The sequence below is a fragment of the Chenopodium quinoa genome, unplaced genomic scaffold, assembly GCF_001683475.1.
Source record: "Chenopodium quinoa cultivar QQ74 unplaced genomic scaffold, ASM168347v1, whole genome shotgun sequence".
NCBI classification, from domain to species: Eukaryota; Viridiplantae; Streptophyta; class Magnoliopsida; order Caryophyllales; family Amaranthaceae; genus Chenopodium; species Chenopodium quinoa.
This window is the reverse complement of record NW_018742720.1, coordinates 574,696-594,919: the sequence shown is the minus strand read 5'-3', so window position 1 is coordinate 594,919 and position 20,224 is coordinate 574,696. Positions and strand designations below refer to the sequence as shown.

The window sequence follows — 20,224 nt, the reverse complement described above, 5'->3', positions numbered from 1 at the left end:
TTACATTGATTAGATAACAATTTAATTCAATTTCTGGTCTTGCTGTTCATACCTCAACAAGATAATTTCATAATCACATACAACTTACACTCTTCACAACGATGAGATCTTGGCCGAGTGGCAAAGACCGAGAGCCTATATACAATATGTTGGGAACTTTTTGCTGAATTCCACATGCTCAGTGTTGGGATGATGATGTGGACCCCGTAATTAAATCTTGTAACGGGACATTGTTGACGGAGAGATTAACGCCATCACCTCCACTTTTTGTTGAGATACCAGATGGATGAGGAGAGAGATTAACGCCATCACCTCCACTCGTGCTCACTCTTGCTCTGTATCATCGTCACAGCTCTTACAGAAAGTCCTTAATAAATATCAAACGTGTCAAGTATTTGCTGAGTTAGAGTTGGGCAATAACAATTTCCTGTAGTGTATTGATTAATAAATTAGAAAACCATTGTAGAATTGTTTCCAGTTTTGTCCTCACTTTAATGAGTGATAAGTCAGAAATGCCCTTATATCAACGCTGTTGGTTGATATAGGATATCAATATGTATTTACTCCAGTTTCTTCCCATACACCAAAACAGTTATTGCTCCACCTAAAGCACAGAAGAATACAGTTCATTAGATGTCTCAAGAAGTCCAAGAAATCTCATAATCATCCTCAAAAATCTACACACTAGCGTTGAAGTGAGGTCGTGAACTGATTTGTGAAAATACTCGCTTGTATATCATTTTTTTTCACTAATCTTTACTCCTGTTACAAAAATCTGTTTGCAATCAATATGTAACTCTTTCCGAAACTTCAATTACAATAGATATCTTTCATTGTGAAAGAATTTGTAGAATGATTTCTTAGGTATAAAAGAATCAAAATGCAGGTAACTAGTATTGCTAGAGAAGGAATACTAGAACCTATTTCACTCCAGCAATGGCACCGAAGATGAAATAGAGTCCTGCTGCTCTGAAGCTAAGTTCCCTAAAACCAATACACGTATCTATCTAGACAAATTATCCCCTAAATCTCCAACATAATGGACTGCAAAATGTCAGCTTCTATCAACGCTGGTCATGAGAGATACTAGCTCAATTTTGCTATCCGGAGTTTCTGCAGATTCTGTACTTGAGGCTTTAGATGGAAGAATAGAAGAGGTAGGATCAGTCCTCGGTACTAAAAATATGACCAAGAGTGGAGAGATTCTAGCTATGCTACGGATCAAAATGGCAACCCAAAGATTGTCAAAACCTGTTCTTGTGATATTCAGAAAATGAAGTAAGATACCTCCGAACCATGACGAAGAGAATGTACCAATGTTACCAATTGACATGATTAGAGCAAAGAAGGTGCCTTCTATTCCTGAAGGACAAAGCTTTGAACTGAGAACAAGAAGCGGCATCCATTTGAGTCTCCCAAGAAACTGGAATGCGCATTCATCGAGCACTGCAAAGATATGATCTGGTATGCCAAGTTTCAAGTTCAATCGTAAAACCAACATCAAATCAAGCATCCCTGATAGACCTAATAAAAGCTGACTCCAGAAACATAGATCCCGAAATTGGTGATCTTTCAAGGCGTACTGGTATAATAGTGATCCCAGTATGGCACCAGCTGCACCAATGGAGAGAATATAGCCAACAAATTCCTGCAAAATTTGGGAGAAGGAAAGAAATATAATACTAAGCCTCTGTTCTCACCAACGTATCCAGAATATTTACATAATGTCTACCGACTTCAGTTTACAACTTAATTACATTCCAATAGATTCATATAAGGGGAATTCAGGTGACAAGAATGAAGGCTAAAAGGCCTAAAACTAAGGTAAATAAGAAAAAGTAATCAAAATCGCAAGGGGTATTCTGTAAGAATAAGAGAACAGCCACATCCATTACTCACTCGAATGATGCCTAAGATTCTTAACAGCAATGCTTAGAGTGGGCATTTTATATAAAAATCAAAGGATATCTCTTTTTCTAATTTGTAAAGTCTACAGAGGTTGAACTAGACCTGGGTTTAAAATTAATTTTCATCAAGTTACCCTTTAAACCGTACCCATTCATGAATATTTATTGTGTATGACCAAAAGCACAAGTGATTACCATGTAGCCATATTCATAATCAACCGTTAAATGTTCCAATCATACCTGAGAAAAATTAGGGCCTGCATCTGAATCAGTATACCAATAAAACATTCCATCATAGATATTGAGACTCGTAGCATTGCTGAGGTACAGATATAGACATGGCCGCCATACATCTGGCAATTTCAGTGTGTCTGTCATAGCTTTGGTTGCAACAAGGAACTTCTGGCCAACCTGATTCAAAAAGAGATTACTACAGCGTTTGCACTAATATGATACAAAAGCCTATTGGACAAAGACAGAAAAGTGAGCTACCTGTTTGTAAGAGAAGTTCACCGTTTGAGGCTCTTGAAGTGTGATTCCCACTAGACATATAAGTGCTGCTGGGATCGCCAGCAATCCAAAGACCCCCTTTCGTTCAAAATAGGGAAAATCTCACATGAACTCATGTATCAAACATGAAAGTGCTTTGTTTTTTTTATTCTATGTATGCAAAGAAAGTATATCATGAAGTAAGGAATTCCACCTGTGGGCCAATGAGGTGAACCAAGAGACCACTGAGAAAGAATCCCAGGAGTGATCCAATGGAAGAGCTCAAGGAACATAAGCTTTGCATGTCAGGAGCAAGATGCTGATGCTTATTGGAGTTCTGTGCTACACATGCATCAACAGTCACATCTGCTATAGCTGCCCCAGTACTCCCTATTGTTAAAGAAAGCACTGCGAAGAAGATATGCATCTGCTGGTGCAAAGATAAGTACAACATGGGCACAATACCAAGGATACCTGAAGCCAACACAGAAAAATCAGTTAAAACATGCAGTGGAACATGTGATCACACACGTACACTTGCATGTTGAAATTTGGGTGAAAAAGGGCGTTACGTAGTTACGTTGTAAGATATTTAAGGATAGGTGCAGGACAACTGTAATTTACGGACTTGAAATCATGAACAATAAAAAGTTGGAGAAATAGTTTAATCAATCCCTGAGATTTTTGCAGCCATAAAATCATGTTTGATAGATAATCCAAAATTCCAGAAGAGACAAAGGAAACAAAGGTGGTTCTATTAGTTTTTCTTGGATTTGATGAAAGGGGTAGATGCCCCTTTTCTCCCCAACCCTTGAATTTGAAAAGGCTGAAACTCTCTAAAGAACAATTTTCAACTTCTGATTACAACAGATTACCATATGTCTCACCCGCTCACAGAACGCTCAATGCTATACAGGAAAGACCCTTAAAAGTTGTAAGCTAAGGGCCATAAGGCTACAAAAGCCTTTTTGCAATAGTTACCTAATACATACATCCAAATTCTCCCCTCAACACACCCAAGGGAATTTAGCATCTATACTGGTATCTGGGTACTTGGAAACAAGAGAAGAAAGGTAAATTTTGGTAGGCAATATACATCTAATATGCATATGGATTACAGAATCCCAGGATTCTCCCTAACCAATCCAATAAATTCATGGTAAATGATCAGTCCTGTGACTCTGAAGGAAATCAAAGAGGTAAACCCTCTGCGTCACAGCAACTGAAGCCAGCTAGAAGTGGAATAGTAATCTCTGAACAGATCAAAAAGCTCAATAAGACTTCAAGAAGCTTTGAGTCTCTATAAAATGTATCACCGGGATGCACTTTTAACATAGTGTTTAGCATCTCTTAATGAATGATATCCTTAAAAATTAACACCCTCAAAGAATAAAAAGTCTACTACATGACAACTATCACAGTTCCACTTCAATTTATTTCTTCAGCTTTATGTTGGAGATTCCACTTTGTTGTCCATTTTACTTTATATAAATAAAAAAAACTCCACTTAGTTATCCACTTTCCTTTGTACTACGTATAATATTTCACTAATACTATCTTCAATCATCCTTAGAACATAGGCTATTTCTTAACTGGGACCTCTCACACAAGCGCGGCACTGCAAGTGGGGTACAAGAAGTGGAATGTCATACTAAGCTAACGAAATTAAGGAATCAGGGAATATTCTAACAGCTTCTAAAAGGTTGTTTTGTCCTTAAGAGGAATCATCATTAATTCATTACTTCATCACTGTCTTCATAATCTACTACCCTGTCAAATATACTTTCTAAAATAAAACTTAGCTATATGCACACAGCATCTCCAGAAGAAACAGCAAACAACACTGAAACTTCATCACATAGTTCAAAAACCGATATTTAGTAGTCAATTTGACTATCAAAAATTCACAATCAAAGCAGAAATATTAACCATATTCATATACACAACATATCAAGCCAAATAACCATGCTTAAATTTGATCAGAATTTACCTGCAAATATGAAGTAAGGCCTTCTATGATATCCTAGAACAGGAACCACATCTGTCATTAGACCCCAAATGGGTTTAACCATCCAAGGAATTGCAGTAAACCCCTGATAAATCTGTGCCTCTGAAGGCTGCAATTTCTGCACATCCTTCATGTAATACTCGGTACCGACACGATTTAGGGCTCCACCCAAACCCTGACTAAATCCATACACAATCACCACCCCAAACACAAAACTCCAATGCATCTCTTTTGCAAGCATTTTGAGCCAATTCAATGGTCCCCATATATAATCCCAAAACCCAAATTTGGGCACATTTTTATCATCTTCTTCCTCCATTTCTTTCAACATAGTTTCTGGGTTTTCTTCTTCAACCATGATTTACTAACAAAATCTCAAATGTCAACACTAGTTAATCACCAACTAACTAACAGTGAAATTTTCTGAAACTAAAGATAAAAAAAGTCAAACAAACATCTCACAAATCACAATCTGGGTGATAATTTCTTCCTTACTTCAGCTCAGAAAATTCACCAGCTAGCTCAAAAATCAGTGCTTTTTCATCTGGGAATTAAAAAATTGAGCATTATTAGCCAAATAATTAAAAATAAAATAAAAAAAAAGCTCAAATAAATCTGAACTCAATAAATTCAAAAAGATGAACTGAGCAACTGACCAGTGAATAATTTGCATCAATTTATTTATACCAACAAAAAATTTGAAATTTGGGATCTGAGCAAATGCATAATTCCTTTATTTAACTTGAATTAATTTGACTTCAACTTCGATGCAGGTGAATATCCTCACATGGGTATTTTTTTTATTTTTTATAAAATCATGGGTATTGCAAAATGCAGTATATAATTTTATAAAGTTTTTGGTTTAGGATCATTTCATAATCAAACAAATTAACAGCAATTAACGAAATTTAGAGCAGACAAAAAACAATAATAACTTGATAGTAGTGGTTGAAGAGTCGCTTGATTTCAAGGTTTTGTGAGTTGACTAATTTAGGCCCACTTTGTTTTATTACGTGCAATCTTTGAATATAAATCAACTTTGTGTGTTATTACCTTCTTAATAGCTAATCTTGTATATATGTTGCTTCAAAAAAAAAAAAAAAAAAAAAATCTTGTATATATGTTAATACTAGAGTCCGGAATCTAATCTTTCTTAATTTATTTTTATCATTTATATTCCCTGCAAGTCTAAGATCACATACGAAGTAGTATTGATTAATGTTATTGATTCATTCCAAAAAAAAAAAAAAAAAAAAAAAAGTGTTTATTAGAATCATCTCAATGTATAATTTATTACTAGTAATATTCAACTTTGTGTGTTAATGGCTAATCTAGTGTGTTAATACTAGTGTTCAAAATTTGATCTTTCTTAATTTATTTTCTCTCCTTTCTCCTTTAATCCCTATCTTGATTCCTTTCCTTTGCACAAACCAAACACCCCCCTAAGTTCCATTTTCATCATAGCGTAAGATTAAGTAACATTCACCTATTTCACTGGAGAACTTAACGAGTTTCAATCTAATCTACATCAAGAACTCAAGTTGGTCAGAAGTTATCCTTTTAATGAACTTACATGACATACAACTTTTGCACCCAAAGAACATATTGTCCAAGTAAGTCCCAGAGTCCACAAATCTACATCATTCAAGCAAGGAGCATGCATCATACTAGTATTAAGGTCACATAAACGAGTAAACTGTAACATTATTAAGGTCACATAAACGAGTAAAATATAACACAATAGGTACATAACACTAAGGAATTACGGGGTACATAGTTACCAACTTACCATTAAGTTATTTCCAATACCCCATAATAGGCATAATTGATTAGATAGATATGAACAACAATCCACTAGGGCAAAACAACATTCTGTAACTACTAGTAAAAGACTAAAGGAGGTCAGATCAGCCAATAATAGTTTTAACAGCCTTCAACTTAGTGTTGACAACCTTCAAATCCTTGTCAAGTATTTCCACTCGAAGCTGGAGAGACATTAGCACTCCTTGAGAGACATCACAGTCCTTGAGAGTCAATTCATAATTAGCCAACAAATATTAATGAAAGCGTGGTTAGTTTGTTCTAGGTAGTAAGTAATATGCTAGGTAGCGAATCAAGAATTTACAAGGATCAACAGCAACTATGGCTTGCAACTCAAGTGTTGAATTCTCTTTTAAAAATATATAGTTAAGATAATTTTAATTTGTATAAGAAATCATGGTTTTCATACAAGCAATACTAATTGTAAAACACAATGCAAATGTAATTAACTATGCCATTAAATTGATATTTGAGAAACCAGAAATCAATATTAATACATACATAGGGCTATTTTCATGAAGTAGTACTCCGTATATACTCTGCATCCCACTGCAGAGTTGATTTTGAAGTTGAATGCCTCGAAACATAGAAGCTAGCTTAGGATGCTAACTTGCTTTTGTACGTCTTGGAAAGTTTAAGCCTGGTTGGAGTAGCAGAAACGCGTAACTTCCCACATCCATCTTGACCAAACATACCATACCCTACTCCCAACCCATCACCTAGTGTACTGTGAAACACTTCTGTTTGTTCAATATAACCAATACGAAGCTGATCACTTGAAAAACCTGCTAAATTTTTCTTTTGAGCCCCAACAAGTTTAACATTACAAGCTGGCAGATTAGCTAACTCGACTAGACCACCAGCATCAGCAATGAGTTTAGCCACAGTGGCACTCCCAACCAGAGCGGAAACATTAGGTGCAATATCTAACATCCGACTCTCAACAAACTTGAGGTATTTTATTCTTATTGAATCAAGCTCAATAACACGATCACAAGCCTCAAGAGTCCTCTTTAAAATATCCTCTGGAAGCGGCGTTCCACAGGTGGTTGAAGCTGTCACTGAAACAACCATGATCATGGCAGAAGACAGGACGTCGTTGAGATGTGACACTCGATCCATATCAGTTTCATTGCCGATCATCTTGACAAGACGAACATATTCAACCGGGTGATGAATTAGATTTTCAAGTTCAGGGAACTTGAAGCGGTAACATTCCCTAATAAAATTGTATTCCTTAACAATTTTGTCTTCAATATTTTGTAACTTTTCTAAATTGTCACTCAGATCGGACACATCCATGATATGATTGTATTGAGTATATGTAAAATATTTATGAGGTATGATCGATTGTATTGAGTATTTGTATGTAAAATATTTATGAGGCAAATCTTAAATTGTACAGTATTGATGATCTTGACAAGTATATATAGCCTATAGAACTCTAAATTTTCCTAATCCTATACACTGTCAAATTACCATAAAATCACTAAGAATATTTACATCAAGAATACAGTGTGCACACTTGGCATTCTAACTTTTCGTCAAGTGTCGCGCCACCTTAGATAGATTTAAATAGATTCATAAGATAAAAAAATTAGTTAAAATTTCTTTTTTCAATCAAATTAGGATAGAATTTTAGAATAAGATGGTTAGTTTAGAGTTTTATTTTCGATAAAATACCAAATAATAAACTTATAATTAGGCCACAAGACAACATCGTATAGCATTTTAACTTTTCGCCAAGTGTCGTACCACGTTGTCTAAATATAAATAGACTTTGTAGAAAAAAAAAAAAGTTAATTTAGAATTATATTTTCAATCAATTAAATTGAATTATAATATAATTCTATCTTAAAATTCCATAAACAACCCGGGCATCGCACGGGGCACAAAACTAGTATTTAAATAAACTTATTTGTAGATATTATCCCAATTTGTAGTTATATGGAAATATAGATATTTAAATTTTTTGGAAAATACCTCATCAATCATTACATCATTTATGGTAAAAGGAATAAAATACGAATATAAAAAGTGAGCTGTAATAAAAAGTATAATTTTATTATTTCTCATACTCGGAGCTTGAGATAAAAACGTCTCAAATCATGCCTAAAAAACTAACTGTAAAAAAGCAGCAAGTAAAGAGTGTGTGTTTGAGCATCAAAACAATTGCCAAAAGATTCAAGTCAGGGATTCAATAGAGGGTGGTGAAAATCTAGGCTCCGTTCTACTAGCAATCTTTATTGGTGTCGGAGATGAATTTGATCAGTGAGCAGAGCCCGCCTAAGAAGTTATGATCAAGAACGCCGTTGCCTTCAACAACATGAGCAAAATCAACAAGCTTGATTGTAGGAACCGCCTTTTTACCTTCCAGCAGTGATCCCTTGTCAAAAACAATCAAAACTGAGCTCGAATAGAAGTGGTAAATTGTTTGCTCCTCGAACCATGACTTTAGCTCCTGCAACTGTGCCAAAATGCCAGAAGAACCACCATAGACAGTCGAAGCAAATTTACAGTCCGGTTCTTTTTTGAAATCTGATGCTTGGTTTGACGAGACAAACTTCTTCAAAATTAACTTGACATCGTCAGCTGTATAAGTTATGGTCAGCTTTCGATCAGGCTTCCAATACCCTAAATCTTGATTCTCGTAGATTTGCATCCCTGATACCCTGAAACCCAAATAAAGGCTAGAGGTTTCTCTGTCTTTTTTGAAACATTTGTCAATGTACTCATCCGTGGCTTCAGGGTACCAAGTTCGAGAACCAATCTTAAAATCAATGATGGAGGGATTTGCATATTTTGACATTAAGTTTTCCATAACAAGGTGAGGAAGGGGCCCAGATTTATCAGAAGCCTCAAGAGTCTGGGTGCCAAAAGATTTGGGGAAGAATTTCCGGATGTGGTCAGGCACTCTGACATCAGCTAAAAATGTCTTGTAGAAATCAGCCTCTCTTAAGCCCCGATCACCCTTAAGGGGCTTGTAGAATAAGCCTGATTCGTCTACAAGTGGGCCAAGCTGTCCGTTAAGAGCCTGGTGTCCGGCAACCTGGTGATCTGGGATCTTAAACACTGGCACACTTTTTGACATAGCTACCAAATCTTCAGTAATATTCCTGCAGAACAAAGGAAACCAATACAGGATTAGGGATTTAGAGTATCCATCATTTCCACACTCTTTGGTCAACACAAATTGATCATATGTCGGTAAACTAAATTTGAAAAACCTAAACTGTTTTAACTTAGTTTCTACGACATTAAAGAAAAGAAATTTTATGCAATGCAATCATCAAGTCAATCTGAAAATTTAAGCAAGTTATTCATGACAACTCATTTCTCTATGGCTTCAACTAATACCTTACACTCTAAAACACGACTGCTCTGCCTCTCCTCAGGAACAGGTGTAAAAGTCAAGTATGCACCATAATACAGCAAACTAATGCTTGGAACTGTATTTTCATTATAATTTTATACACTCAACCTCAGCAGCTTCCATTTAACCCTTTAGTCAAATGAAGGCTTGTCCACGTCTTGGAATCTAGGATAAAAGTATACCCCCTTGAGCAGGAAAATCAGCAAGAACCACATAGACAACCCAGTGATGTAACATCTTCGTCCCTATATCTTTGACATTCAAGAACATCGTTACTGAGATTTATTCATCTTAAAAACATCATCAAGAACAAGAGTCTCAATTTCGGTGGGGCTTGCCAAAAGTGATCCTCAAAGGATAAATTCTCTAGGTAGGCTAAAGTGACTTCCTACTTAAACAATACATCAAGAATACAAGAATCAATGCAAAGCCAACCACAATTAATAATGTTTAGCAAAGATAACAAATTACAGCCTTATCAGTATACCCTAATATAAGAATCGACAAAGGTAAAAAAAAAAAAACTCTTAAACTAACCCCCACCACATCCCCCCACCCCCTCTCCCACACTTCTATTTCAAAAGGAAAAAAATTGAAGCCTGTGTGCATGATAAATACAAATCCAGGGACGTTTCTGAAAATTAGTTTCTGACAAAACCAATTACCTAGTAGGTTAGTATGCAATCCAAAAAAAAATCCATACAAGCCAAATCAGTTAGAAATAAAGAAGAATAAGCGGATAACTAAAAGGAAATATTAGCATCTCATGCAAATGAATTTAAAACTAAAATGAAAAAAATCCGTCTTCTGTACTTCAAACACAGAACACTTGAGCACAAAAACAAAAAAAAACTGTGTTCAACCACCAAGAATGTGCCAAAATCAAGTATACAGGAGAGCCTTGTGCAGAATATTATCCCCAAATTAGTGCTCACACACGGCACGATACAATGCATAAATTTGGTAATTCAGGAATAAAAAATCAAGTTTTACATTCAAATTACAAACTAGAGAAAGATGGAACAGAAGAACAAAATGTTACCTTCACTGAGATGTTACATTATTAGTATATCCTGCCCAATAGCTATTACGCCTATTAGTATATCCTAATAGCTTTTTCAACCCAATAGATCCCTTGACCATATATATCATCTCATTGGGCCAATGTGCAAAACAAGAGTAATCCCTAATCCATTGGCTCACATATTGGGCAATTGACCATAACTCCATCCTCCCACACACAATCTGCTTAATGAATTTGTCTTATGACCATTCATGATCCAGAAAGGCGACATTTTAGAAAAGAGTTTCAAACCCGGCTTTTGACCCCGCTTTCTAAAGACTTTACCAACTAAGCTACCTCGACGAAATAGCAAAATCCCACATCTTGAATATGTACAACATAACCCCACCTCTTGTCCTTATAACCTTAAGTACAATTGACATTAAATCAACTAGGCAACTCTCAAGGTATCACATGAAGTTTTGAAAGGGCTTTATACACATCTAGAACTTTCTAGATTGCCATTAGTGGAACCTACAATAGATTATGTGCTTAGTTAGGGGCATAAAACACTAATTAATCTTGATCCTTGGGATCTAATCTCTTATCTTTATCACACATTTTAATAAACAAGAGTAAAAATTACTTTACAATTTTGCACAGCAAAAAGCTCTCTACCTTTTCTGCCAATCTAAACTTTATAATAATTCCAAGCAACAATTTAAATAATTTGCGCATGTAATCCAGAAATGATTCAGAACCCATTAATTTAAACAACCAAAAAGAAATAAATAAATGATCAACATATTAAAAATAAAAAATTCAGCAAAAATACAAAATTAAAGCAAAAAAATCACATAAAAGCTAGAATTAAAATGTGAGAAAAAAAAAAGTAGCAAGAGAGTAGAATAGAAACTAACAGATAAATCCCAGAAACTAGAAACGTTTCTTGTAATTTCTGAGAGAAGAAATTGCTGCAATTGTTAGCCTTTTTTGATTATTTATTTCCACACTCTCTTTATCTTTTGCATAAACTGGGCAGCAAAAGAGGAGAGAGAGAAGAACTGGGGATTTATTAATAAATAAACGGACCTTATAATATACGGAAAGAGACGTCAACAATAAAGGGACCAACTTTCGCGCTAATGACGCTAATAGTGATTAGAATATTACTAATATACAAGTACGAAATGAAGGGTATCTTCTGACTTAGGGCCTGTTTATATTTACTTATTTTCATTTCAGTTCAGTTCAGCTCTAATCAGTTGAGTTCAGTTCAGTTCAGCTCTTAATTTTTGGTAAAAAAATCACTTATGAAACCTTTTTGGTATAGCCTTTGGGCTAATCCGGATTCAAAAATCAGGCGATCGAATACGGGTCCTCTCTACCAAGTGTAGTCTCAATCATAAATATACCGAAAACCAATTGATAGAAGTTATGAAACCTAAAGGAAAATTTAACATAAATAGACAAACCTTTGGGCGGTTCTCCCATATTGGACTAACTTTTAAATCTGCCCCTATTAGACACAAGTTTGTATTTTTCTCCCATATTAAACCAAGATGACTTGTGACTTGAACAACCGATCATTTTTTTTATTTTATTAGTATTTTATTATCTTTTTAAATTAAAAGATTAACAAAACAAAACAAAAAAAAAAAAAAACAAAAATATAACTCAAACCACCGCAGCCCTCCTTCCCAACCCACTGCCAGCCACTCCCCCCTCCATACCCCTGTTGGCGTCTGGCTCCCATTCCACCCCAAGCGCCGATGACCCTACCCCCCTCCTTTTCCTCCTCTTTCCCCCACCCAAAATCGCTGAAACCACCCAAAATCGCTGAAGTTTGATGCGGGCTGATAGGTGATGCGGGTTGATATGTTAGCCGGATTTGTGGCGGTGAGGGTGAAGTGCAGCGTTTGGTGGCTGATTTTGATGAAGTAATAATTGAAGGTAAGAGGTAGGACAGTTGGGCGGTGGTGTTAGGTGGTTGGTGCGGACTGCGGGCTGCTTTGTTTAGGTGCAGGAGCAGGGGATCGGAGTTGCGTGGGTTTTTAGTGTGTTGAGGTGCTGCTTACGGTGGTTTGGTATGGTGGTTTCGATGTTTTAATTTGGGTGGGTTGGTTTGGTGGTTTGGTTGGTAGGTATGGGGATTTCGGTGGTTTTGGTTGTTGGTATGGTGGTTTATGTGGTGGCTGTTGCTGGTGGCGTACATAGGTGGTGGTGTAGAGGGTGGAAGTGGTGGTTGTGAAGGTTAAGGTGTAGGTGGCAATAATTCTGGTGGCTTTGAAGGTCGCCGACGCCGAGGGAATTGGTTGGCCACTGGTAGGGAAAGGGGCTAGCCGTGGTGGGAAAGGGTGGTTTTGGGTTTTTTTTTTTTTTTAAATTATCAAAATTAAAAAATTAAAAAAATAAATAAACTGACCAATGATTTAATGACAAGTGGAATTTTACCTGGTATAACAGGTAAGGTAACCTGTTTGGTCTATTTTGGGAGAAAAATGTTAAACTTGTGTCTAATATGGGCAGATTTAAAGGTTAGTCCAATATGGGAGAACCGCCTAAAGAGTTGTCTGTTTATATTAAATTTTCCAAACCTAAAATCATGCTAAATCTTAGCTAACCCAAATTAGGATTAATCTAATATGATGAGTTGATCCCAAGTCTCAGTTTAACCATTCAAATTTTAGTCTTTTAATGCCCGAATACATAGTCTTTTATCATAGGTACAACTACTACAGAGTAGAAAGACTTTCTGCATAAAAGGCAAACAGACCAAGTCTTATACAGTAATATAAAATGAATGGCATAAGCAAAACAACCAAGTTAAATCACACCATATGATCTAATTCTTGGTATAGCAGATTATGCAAATAAACTTCAACAAAGTAAGTTGAAAAGAAACACTCAGTACAGAATTTTCATGATATTAGCCATTTCATAACAGTTAACGGCGACATGCCTATCGAATTCATAATTTCACAATTGCAATTAGCAAAGAAATACATGAATGAAAAGAGTAAAAAAAAATCTCTATGGTTCGAAGAAGTTAACATTGACCACCAAAAAAATTCTAGGTCATTACAAAATGAAGAAAATATGAGAAAAATCAAGCTAAACATAATTGTCCGCTTATTCTATACAAGAATATTTTGTTTTTTTTTTTTTTCCTGGAATCTCCTTACCAAGATTTTCTGCAAATGTTTTAAGTTGGAGCCTTTCGGTATCTCATATTTCGATGAGCATGATATCACACCCTCCAACTCTGTTGCTGCAGTTTTCTATTAGCAGCATATGAAAACTAAGAAACACATTGAAGCTTCTGGTGCCTGTAACAATTAGAAGCGATGGCTTCATCGACATTTTACTCTGCAGTGTACCTCATGAGCTCCATTTCAAATAGGTTATTCAGGAACCTCTCAAATCAAAGATCAGCCAGATTTCACTTGGGTCCTGCATATCTCAAGCATGCACCAGACAGGCAGTTCATGCAAAGATGAGGTCATTTCCGAATCTTTGCAGATGACTTCTTTTAATTGGCAGCTTGTATGCGACCTCTGTAGGGTCAATATGGCATTTTAAAAGCCTCTTAAATCCAGCAGAATACACAATCATCATCAATCAGCAACAACCTGCTATAGGAAGAAATGCATCTCTTCTAGGAGAAATGGGCGAGCAGATCAAGTCATCACTCGTCTTGTGATACAGCATTTTCTGCAAATAGAATATCATATAGCACTGAGAAGCTCTAACAGTCGCTTCATCAACCTCTAATATCCATGCATCATCGCATTTATACCACTGGTTATGCAAACGTAGAAAAGTGACATAGTGCCCAGATTCAAGCATCCCCGAATGTGTTACTACAGCAAAAATCTCATAGTCTGTAACTACATCAGCTTCATCATCTTCAAGAGCAAACATTCTATTCCCATGCCTACTTCTGACTATAGACGATGACATATATGGGGACATATCCAAAGAGAAGGGAAACTGTACGTATTGGTCAATCTTCTTGGAAACTTTTCGGACATGGGAATGCTCAAACCTTTTAATATGTAAGCAGAGAACCAAGGGCAGCTGTCTGAATGACAACTGTTTCAATGATTCATGCCTTTCTTGACAATTTCCGCAAAGAAGCTTCTGATCAGATCCCAGCTTCTCAGACCTTGTAAAATGACCCAGGCAACTTGATAGCGTTGTCATGTTGTCACTGCTACTTGCATGGGTTGTTTGGCTATCCAAGTCAAGAGATATGTCGATAAAAGGATCATAAGTAGTTGAAGTGGTCCCACATACAGTGCAAGACAAATCTGAACGCAGAAGGCCGGAAAATACCCTATGTGCAATGCACTCACAGTCCCTTACATCTGTGACAAAGAATATTCATTGTGTTAGAAGAGGGATCATTAAATATAATAGTTGGTTCATTAGCACTAACTACTTCACACATTTCAACTTCCAAAAGTACTTATTTGACCAATCTTTCCGAAGTCCTGCAACTCTTATCATCAATTTGTAATAATAAGCTTGACTAATAATGTGAAAGTACAAGTATAACTAGCATTATAAAAGACCTATACGATGCTAAAAGTTTGATCTTAGAGGTTTTGAAACCCAACTGAAAAGCTTATATTTATATGGAAAATAGGAAGTAATTTATTCTTTCAGTTACTGTAGAATTCTAAAGTTCAAGCACATTTAACATTCATAGCATTAGTCATTTCCAATGAAACAAAGAATCTATCTTTCCCTGTTTTCCCTATATTTATAGCAATTTGAACTGATATTAGTATACTAATGTGTGGGAAACAACACACACATTCCAATAAACTATTTCAAACATCCATATAATGAGAAAACATGAATTTCCTTTAGGGAACAGACAGTATCACATAAACAGCTTAGAAAAATTCCATTATATGCTCCATTCAAATTTCTTTGGGCCCTCATGAAGCAGAAGACAATTTTGTGCCTCATATTATACAGTTAAGGACAGTGATTGCATTTCAGAACAAATTTCATCGCTCTAAACTTGCACTTTAACTTAAAGCTTTCTTGATATTGTTGTGCCACAATTACAAATCAAAGACGGACAAAACACCTAAATCTAACACTAACACCCACCTCCATTCAGCTTCAAGTTCTTGGATTCTTTCTCATGTATTTGGTCAAGAATTGATATAAAGAATTCATGTGCATCCTGCTGCTCATAGGTTGCATGATTTTCTGAGTGCAACCACCAACTGTAAAGACAAAAAAGAAGTTTTTATCTCAGGTGGAATCACCAAAGATGCAAATTCAACCGAAACAGCAGAAACCACACATCAATTCAAGCAAACAGTCAAAATAAACTATCCATTTTAACCACAATTCTAAACAAAGATACACAGTCCAATTACTATAAATCATCCCAAAGCTGCCCCATGTTCCTATCACCACCACGACAATATCAAAGCCTTAATTCCAAAATCCAAACCATAGTTCGAAACAAAGATTCAACTCAATCACTAAAAAAATTATGCAAAAGCTGCCCCATATTCCTATCCACCACAACAACAATATCAAAGGCTTAATTCCAAATCTATAAGCTCGGCGTCTTCACGGACTAAGAAACCATCCCATGAGTCAAGTCGAGTTGCTCACAAAGATTTTGTCCTTCACTCATCCCAATCCAATGCAACATGATCTCCCATATATTGATATCCATATACTTCATCCAAAAACACCCACAATTCACAAAATCCTCACACATTTCAACTTCTCAAGATTTCAATCAAAATGACAAACTATTCAAGTATACAACATGTAATAACATATACTAGCATATAGTAAACTCAAACATTATGATTAAAATGCAGATAAACATCAAATCTTGGAATGAATGAGGATACCTGTGAAGAAATTGAGCAGGGCTATAAGGAGATCGTTCACCAGAGAAAACAGCAGTGAAAAGATCATCAATATCACAAGGCAAACACAGCTGATCAGATGACCTTTTCTTACAAGATTTTCGATGGCGGCTGTCACTCAAGAAGTAATTCCTCAAAGGAGGAGCATGAAGCAATGCTTGCAACACAGAATTCATAAAACAAGTACTTCCCAAATTGTTCAAACCCCTTAATCCTAAAGGAAACACCATTTTTGACCTCGGATCTCGTCTCAAAACAACTAATTGTTTTGATTTCATCAAATCCAACTCAACTAATGATACTTTCCTTAAACTACTACCATTACAACCATTACTACTACTAATTGAACTAGTACTAGTACTAATTTTTGATTGAGTGTTCTTAATTTCCTCGAAATTTTGAGACATGAAAACCCTGTCAAAATCAGGATCATACACCTGATCACAACATACACAACAATATAATTCTGCTCTGTCAAGATCAACAGCTATTTCATGGCCATTATTAGAGTCAGAATGCAAATGGGTATGATTTGGTGAATCTGAATTTGAGAAACAAGAAATTGTTGAACAAATTAAACAAATGTAAAATCTACCCTTATTAGACCCAGAACAAAAACTGCATCTGGGGGCATCATCTTTGTGACTAAAAAAGATTGGATTTTTAGCATTTAGGGTTGTTTTTAGGTAATTTTTGAGGTGGGTATAACAATTTAACCCATGTTTTAACTTGAGATTTGAGAGATGTTTACATGGTTTTGGGATTGAAAAAGATAGGTTCTTTGTATACATCTACAATCAACAAAATAATAATTATTTTTAGGAAAAAATTGCGAAATTAGATGTTAGATTAAGGGCAGAAATAGAAACAGAGATCTAACCTTTTAAAAAAAAAAACAAAGATTAATGATTGAATTAATATGGTTATCAAATGATATTAATACAATTAAAATTTGTAAGATTGAAGATAATACAAGATGAAAGATCAAATCTTGATTGATAAAAATGAAAGATAATAATAAAAATAAGAAGAAAAAAAGGAAAAGAAAAAGACTTTTCCAAGGCAAAGGGGAGGAGAAGAGGGGGTGGAGGAAGAAGACGGGTGGTGGTCTAAGACTACTTTAGGTGGGGCGGTGAGTTACTCACATAATAGGGCACTCACACTTTCTACTTCAATTTGGGATTTTTGCAATTTTTTTTTTATTTTTGGGTTTTTATTTATTTATTTTTGCTACTTTTATTTTTCTACCTTATTTCTCGGGGTTGTACTATTATTGGAGGGTATGTGGTTGCTTTTTGCCTTGATTATTGTCAATTTGGCATCCATTTTGAAGATTTCATAGAGGATACTAGTTGGAGGAGACTTAAAATATAGTATTGGAAAATATGTGAATGTTCAATAACGTAGATGATTATGTTTTGAGTATGTTGATGTTGATGAAACTTGCCTATAATTTTGTATTTTGTGATTTTTTATATTTGACAAATTTATTTGCTAGTATGACTAGTTTTATTGATTTATCATTGCATTGGTTTACATTTGTATTGAAAGGTAACATAAATGCATAACCTTTAATCATAAGGGAAGGCGATTAAACATACTTTCTCCGTTTTCTATTAAATGCAACACTTTTTACGAGATGATTAGATTTGGTAAACAATTACTTTATCAAAATAATTTCAATACTAAGATTATAGCAAGGTTAAGTACTACGTGTATAAATAATTTTGATTAATATATTTGTCTACATTACTTAAATCTCTTTCTCAAATTGCGTGTCAAAAAGATGTGTTGCGTTTAAAAGAAAATAGAGAAAATATATAAGAGTAAAACCCTTACTCTATTCTCAAAACTCCACCTCTCAATTAATAGTTACTACTTTTTCACATAAAAATAAGTAGTTTTATAGCGTAATAGACTTTTTCATTAATAGAAACCCTTTCTCTTACCCATACCTTAACACCATACTTCTTCTTGTCTACAATTGGTCATAATGTTCATTTGATTATCGTATGAATATGATATGTAAGTTTACTTAAATTTCCTATTTGAACATTGGGCGGCTCTCACAAGGTCAATTGTGACCAAAATTGGTAGAATGATGAAAGTCAAATGCCGAAAACTTAAGGTGTCATTTTTAAAACAAAATTTGATTCAAGATACTATGTTTTCAGAAAAAAAAAAATAAAAAATTAAAGGTATTAAATTTGCAAATTGACTTAAAAACAAGGTATATTCTGACAAGTTTACCTATTTTGAATCATTACAATTTGCTTTTTAAGAGTAGGATGCACATTATAATACTGCATTTTATTTTAATTATCACAAACTTCATCAACAAATTTACAAAAGCATCAATGGGAACATCATAATTACATACAAAACTAGAGCAGACTAGCATGTCCCAAACTCTCACAAGTCCATATGAAAGCGTTCGAGTATATGCTCTAAATTTTGGTGCCAATTTGCCTTCTAGGCTCCTTAGTTTTTCTGTTTGCCTTGCACCATCGCATGGGCAACTAGGAATTTAAGAACCGTGTCATTCAAACTTTAGATCTGAGGGCTACTACGTTAACCAGCTCGTGGTGGCTTCCCTACCAGGCTGCTCGACACCACCAGTCGGCAGTGGCGTCACCAGGATTTTCGAAGTGTGGGTTCGAAACTTCCGAAATTTGAAATCATAATTAACAAAGGAATAAAAATACAATAATTAAATATTCAGTACATAAATAATTTCAAACTATGGATTACAAATAGATTACACATAGAAAAATGAAAAAAAAAAAAAAAAAAGCTATAACCGATAAAATCTGATCAAGCTAATACAATGGCAGAGAAGCAACACATTAAATAAATTACAAGTTAACATTAAAAAAAAAGCTACAATATTCTAATTAGCAAGTAAGCATTACATTGCACATATACTATTTAAACTGAATAAGCTACATACTATCATTGTTATAGAGTTAAAATATGGATTCAACTAGTCAAAGAGGCCAACAATCAGCACATATTAACTTAATGACGGAAAAATAATGATAATGGCCATGATATTTCATTGTATCCTTTCACGCATCGCTAGAGCTTAAGGACTTAACCCAATACATGGATCAACATCCCACCTTACATTTATTTCTCATTTGATAAGTTGCCAAACTAACCAAATAGGGATATTAAGTTCAAGTAGCTAAATATTATCGTTTCACTATCGAAGCTTTTCTCATTCTGATTGCTCACTTAGATTATTGTAGCAGATTACTGTCGTTAGCTATGGCTTGACAGAATTCTTATGTGCCGACAATAAAAATGTTCAATTCAATGTAGCTTAGTTAGAGTTAAATTGTGTAGTAGATTCATGTCACAGGATTAATTTCAATTTTTTATATATAATTAATCAGCAATACAAAACCATCACTGAACTCAAAATTATACAAATAAAATTATCAAAGAGTGTTCGCCAAACATCACTTAACTCAAAATCATGCTTCAAACACAGAATAATTAAAGGCCAAATTTTCACGATTGAATTAAAAATTAGCATATATTAAACATAACAATGTAAATAAATTATCTCTAAGATCTATAATATTCATCAATCAAACCCATATCAACGAAATAGCAAATGAAATTATGAAAACTAGAAGGCAGAAACGAAATACAGAAAATAGCATATGAATTGGCAGAAACGAAAGGCAGAAAATAGCATAGCAT

General features: G+C 34.9%; 4 protein-coding genes across 5 annotated transcripts; all 4 read right to left on the bottom strand.

The window, feature by feature from the left end:
* Positions 1-9: 9 nt before the first annotated feature.
* LOC110723053 (probable folate-biopterin transporter 2) lies at positions 10-5,889 on the bottom strand. The gene is made up of 6 exons (XM_021902331.1): positions 5,061-5,889; positions 4,387-4,948; positions 2,611-2,870; positions 2,400-2,495; positions 2,148-2,318; positions 10-1,648 (listed from the first exon to the last, which is right to left on the bottom strand). Exons 2-6 carry the CDS (start codon positions 4,760-4,762, stop codon positions 1,055-1,057), a joined length of 1,497 nt encoding a protein of 498 aa, XP_021758023.1. The 5' UTR covers positions 4,763-4,948; positions 5,061-5,889; the 3' UTR covers positions 10-1,054.
* Positions 5,890-6,822: 933 nt separating this feature from the next.
* Positions 6,823-7,527, bottom strand: LOC110722956 (U4/U6 small nuclear ribonucleoprotein Prp31 homolog). The gene has a single exon (XM_021902228.1). The coding sequence runs from the start codon at positions 7,525-7,527 to the stop codon at positions 6,823-6,825; it is 705 nt and encodes a 234-aa protein (XP_021757920.1).
* A 727-nt stretch (positions 7,528-8,254) lies between these two features.
* On the bottom strand, positions 8,255-11,715 carry LOC110723052 (inositol polyphosphate multikinase beta-like). 2 transcript variants are annotated; one of them, XM_021902330.1, is made up of 3 exons: positions 11,522-11,715; positions 9,583-9,849; positions 8,255-9,341 (listed from the first exon to the last, which is right to left on the bottom strand). In XM_021902330.1, exon 3 carries the CDS (start codon positions 9,314-9,316, stop codon positions 8,459-8,461), a length of 858 nt encoding a protein of 285 aa, XP_021758022.1. In that variant the 5' UTR covers positions 9,317-9,341; positions 9,583-9,849; positions 11,522-11,715; the 3' UTR covers positions 8,255-8,458. The 2 variants fall into 2 exon arrangements, with proteins under 2 accessions (XP_021758022.1, XP_021758021.1); XM_021902329.1 differs by lacking the exon at positions 9,583-9,849 and having other exon boundaries at positions 11,522-11,711.
* Positions 11,716-13,512: 1,797 nt separating this feature from the next.
* LOC110723051 (ubiquitin carboxyl-terminal hydrolase 22-like) lies at positions 13,513-18,133 on the bottom strand. Its single transcript, XM_021902328.1, has 3 exons — positions 16,496-18,133; positions 15,729-15,847; positions 13,513-14,971 (listed from the first exon to the last, which is right to left on the bottom strand). Exons 1-3 carry the CDS (start codon positions 17,302-17,304, stop codon positions 14,223-14,225), a joined length of 1,677 nt encoding a protein of 558 aa, XP_021758020.1. The 5' UTR covers positions 17,305-18,133; the 3' UTR covers positions 13,513-14,222.
* Positions 18,134-20,224: the final 2,091 nt, after the last annotated feature.

What these genes read in the sequence shown, in the direction of transcription:
- LOC110723051 (XM_021902328.1), bottom strand. Translation starts at nt 17,304, where the DNA reads ATGTATACAAAGAACCTATCTTTTTCAATCCCAAAACCATGTAAACAT. An exon ending in CCTGCTCAATTTCTTCACAG is followed by an intron (nt 15,848 to 16,495) that starts GTATCCTCATTC and finishes TTGTCTTTACAG; the next exon opens with TTGGTGGTTGCACTCAGAAA. An exon ending in GAACTTGAAGCTGAATGGAG is followed by an intron (nt 14,972 to 15,728) that starts GTGGGTGTTAGT and finishes TCTTTGTCACAG; the next exon opens with ATGTAAGGGACTGTGAGTGC.
- LOC110723053 (XM_021902331.1), bottom strand. Translation starts at nt 4,762, where the DNA reads ATGGTTGAAGAAGAAAACCCAGAAACTATGTTGAAAGAAATGGAGGAA. An exon ending in GCCTTACTTCATATTTGCAG is followed by an intron (nt 2,871 to 4,386) that starts GTAAATTCTGAT and finishes TGTTGGCTTCAG; the next exon opens with GTATCCTTGGTATTGTGCCC. An exon ending in CAGGCCCTAATTTTTCTCAG is followed by an intron (nt 1,649 to 2,147) that starts GTATGATTGGAA and finishes CAAATTTTGCAG; the next exon opens with GAATTTGTTGGCTATATTCT.
- LOC110722956 (XM_021902228.1), bottom strand. Translation starts at nt 7,527, where the DNA reads ATGGATGTGTCCGATCTGAGTGACAATTTAGAAAAGTTACAAAATATT.
- LOC110723052 (XM_021902330.1), bottom strand. Translation starts at nt 9,316, where the DNA reads ATGTCAAAAAGTGTGCCAGTGTTTAAGATCCCAGATCACCAGGTTGCC.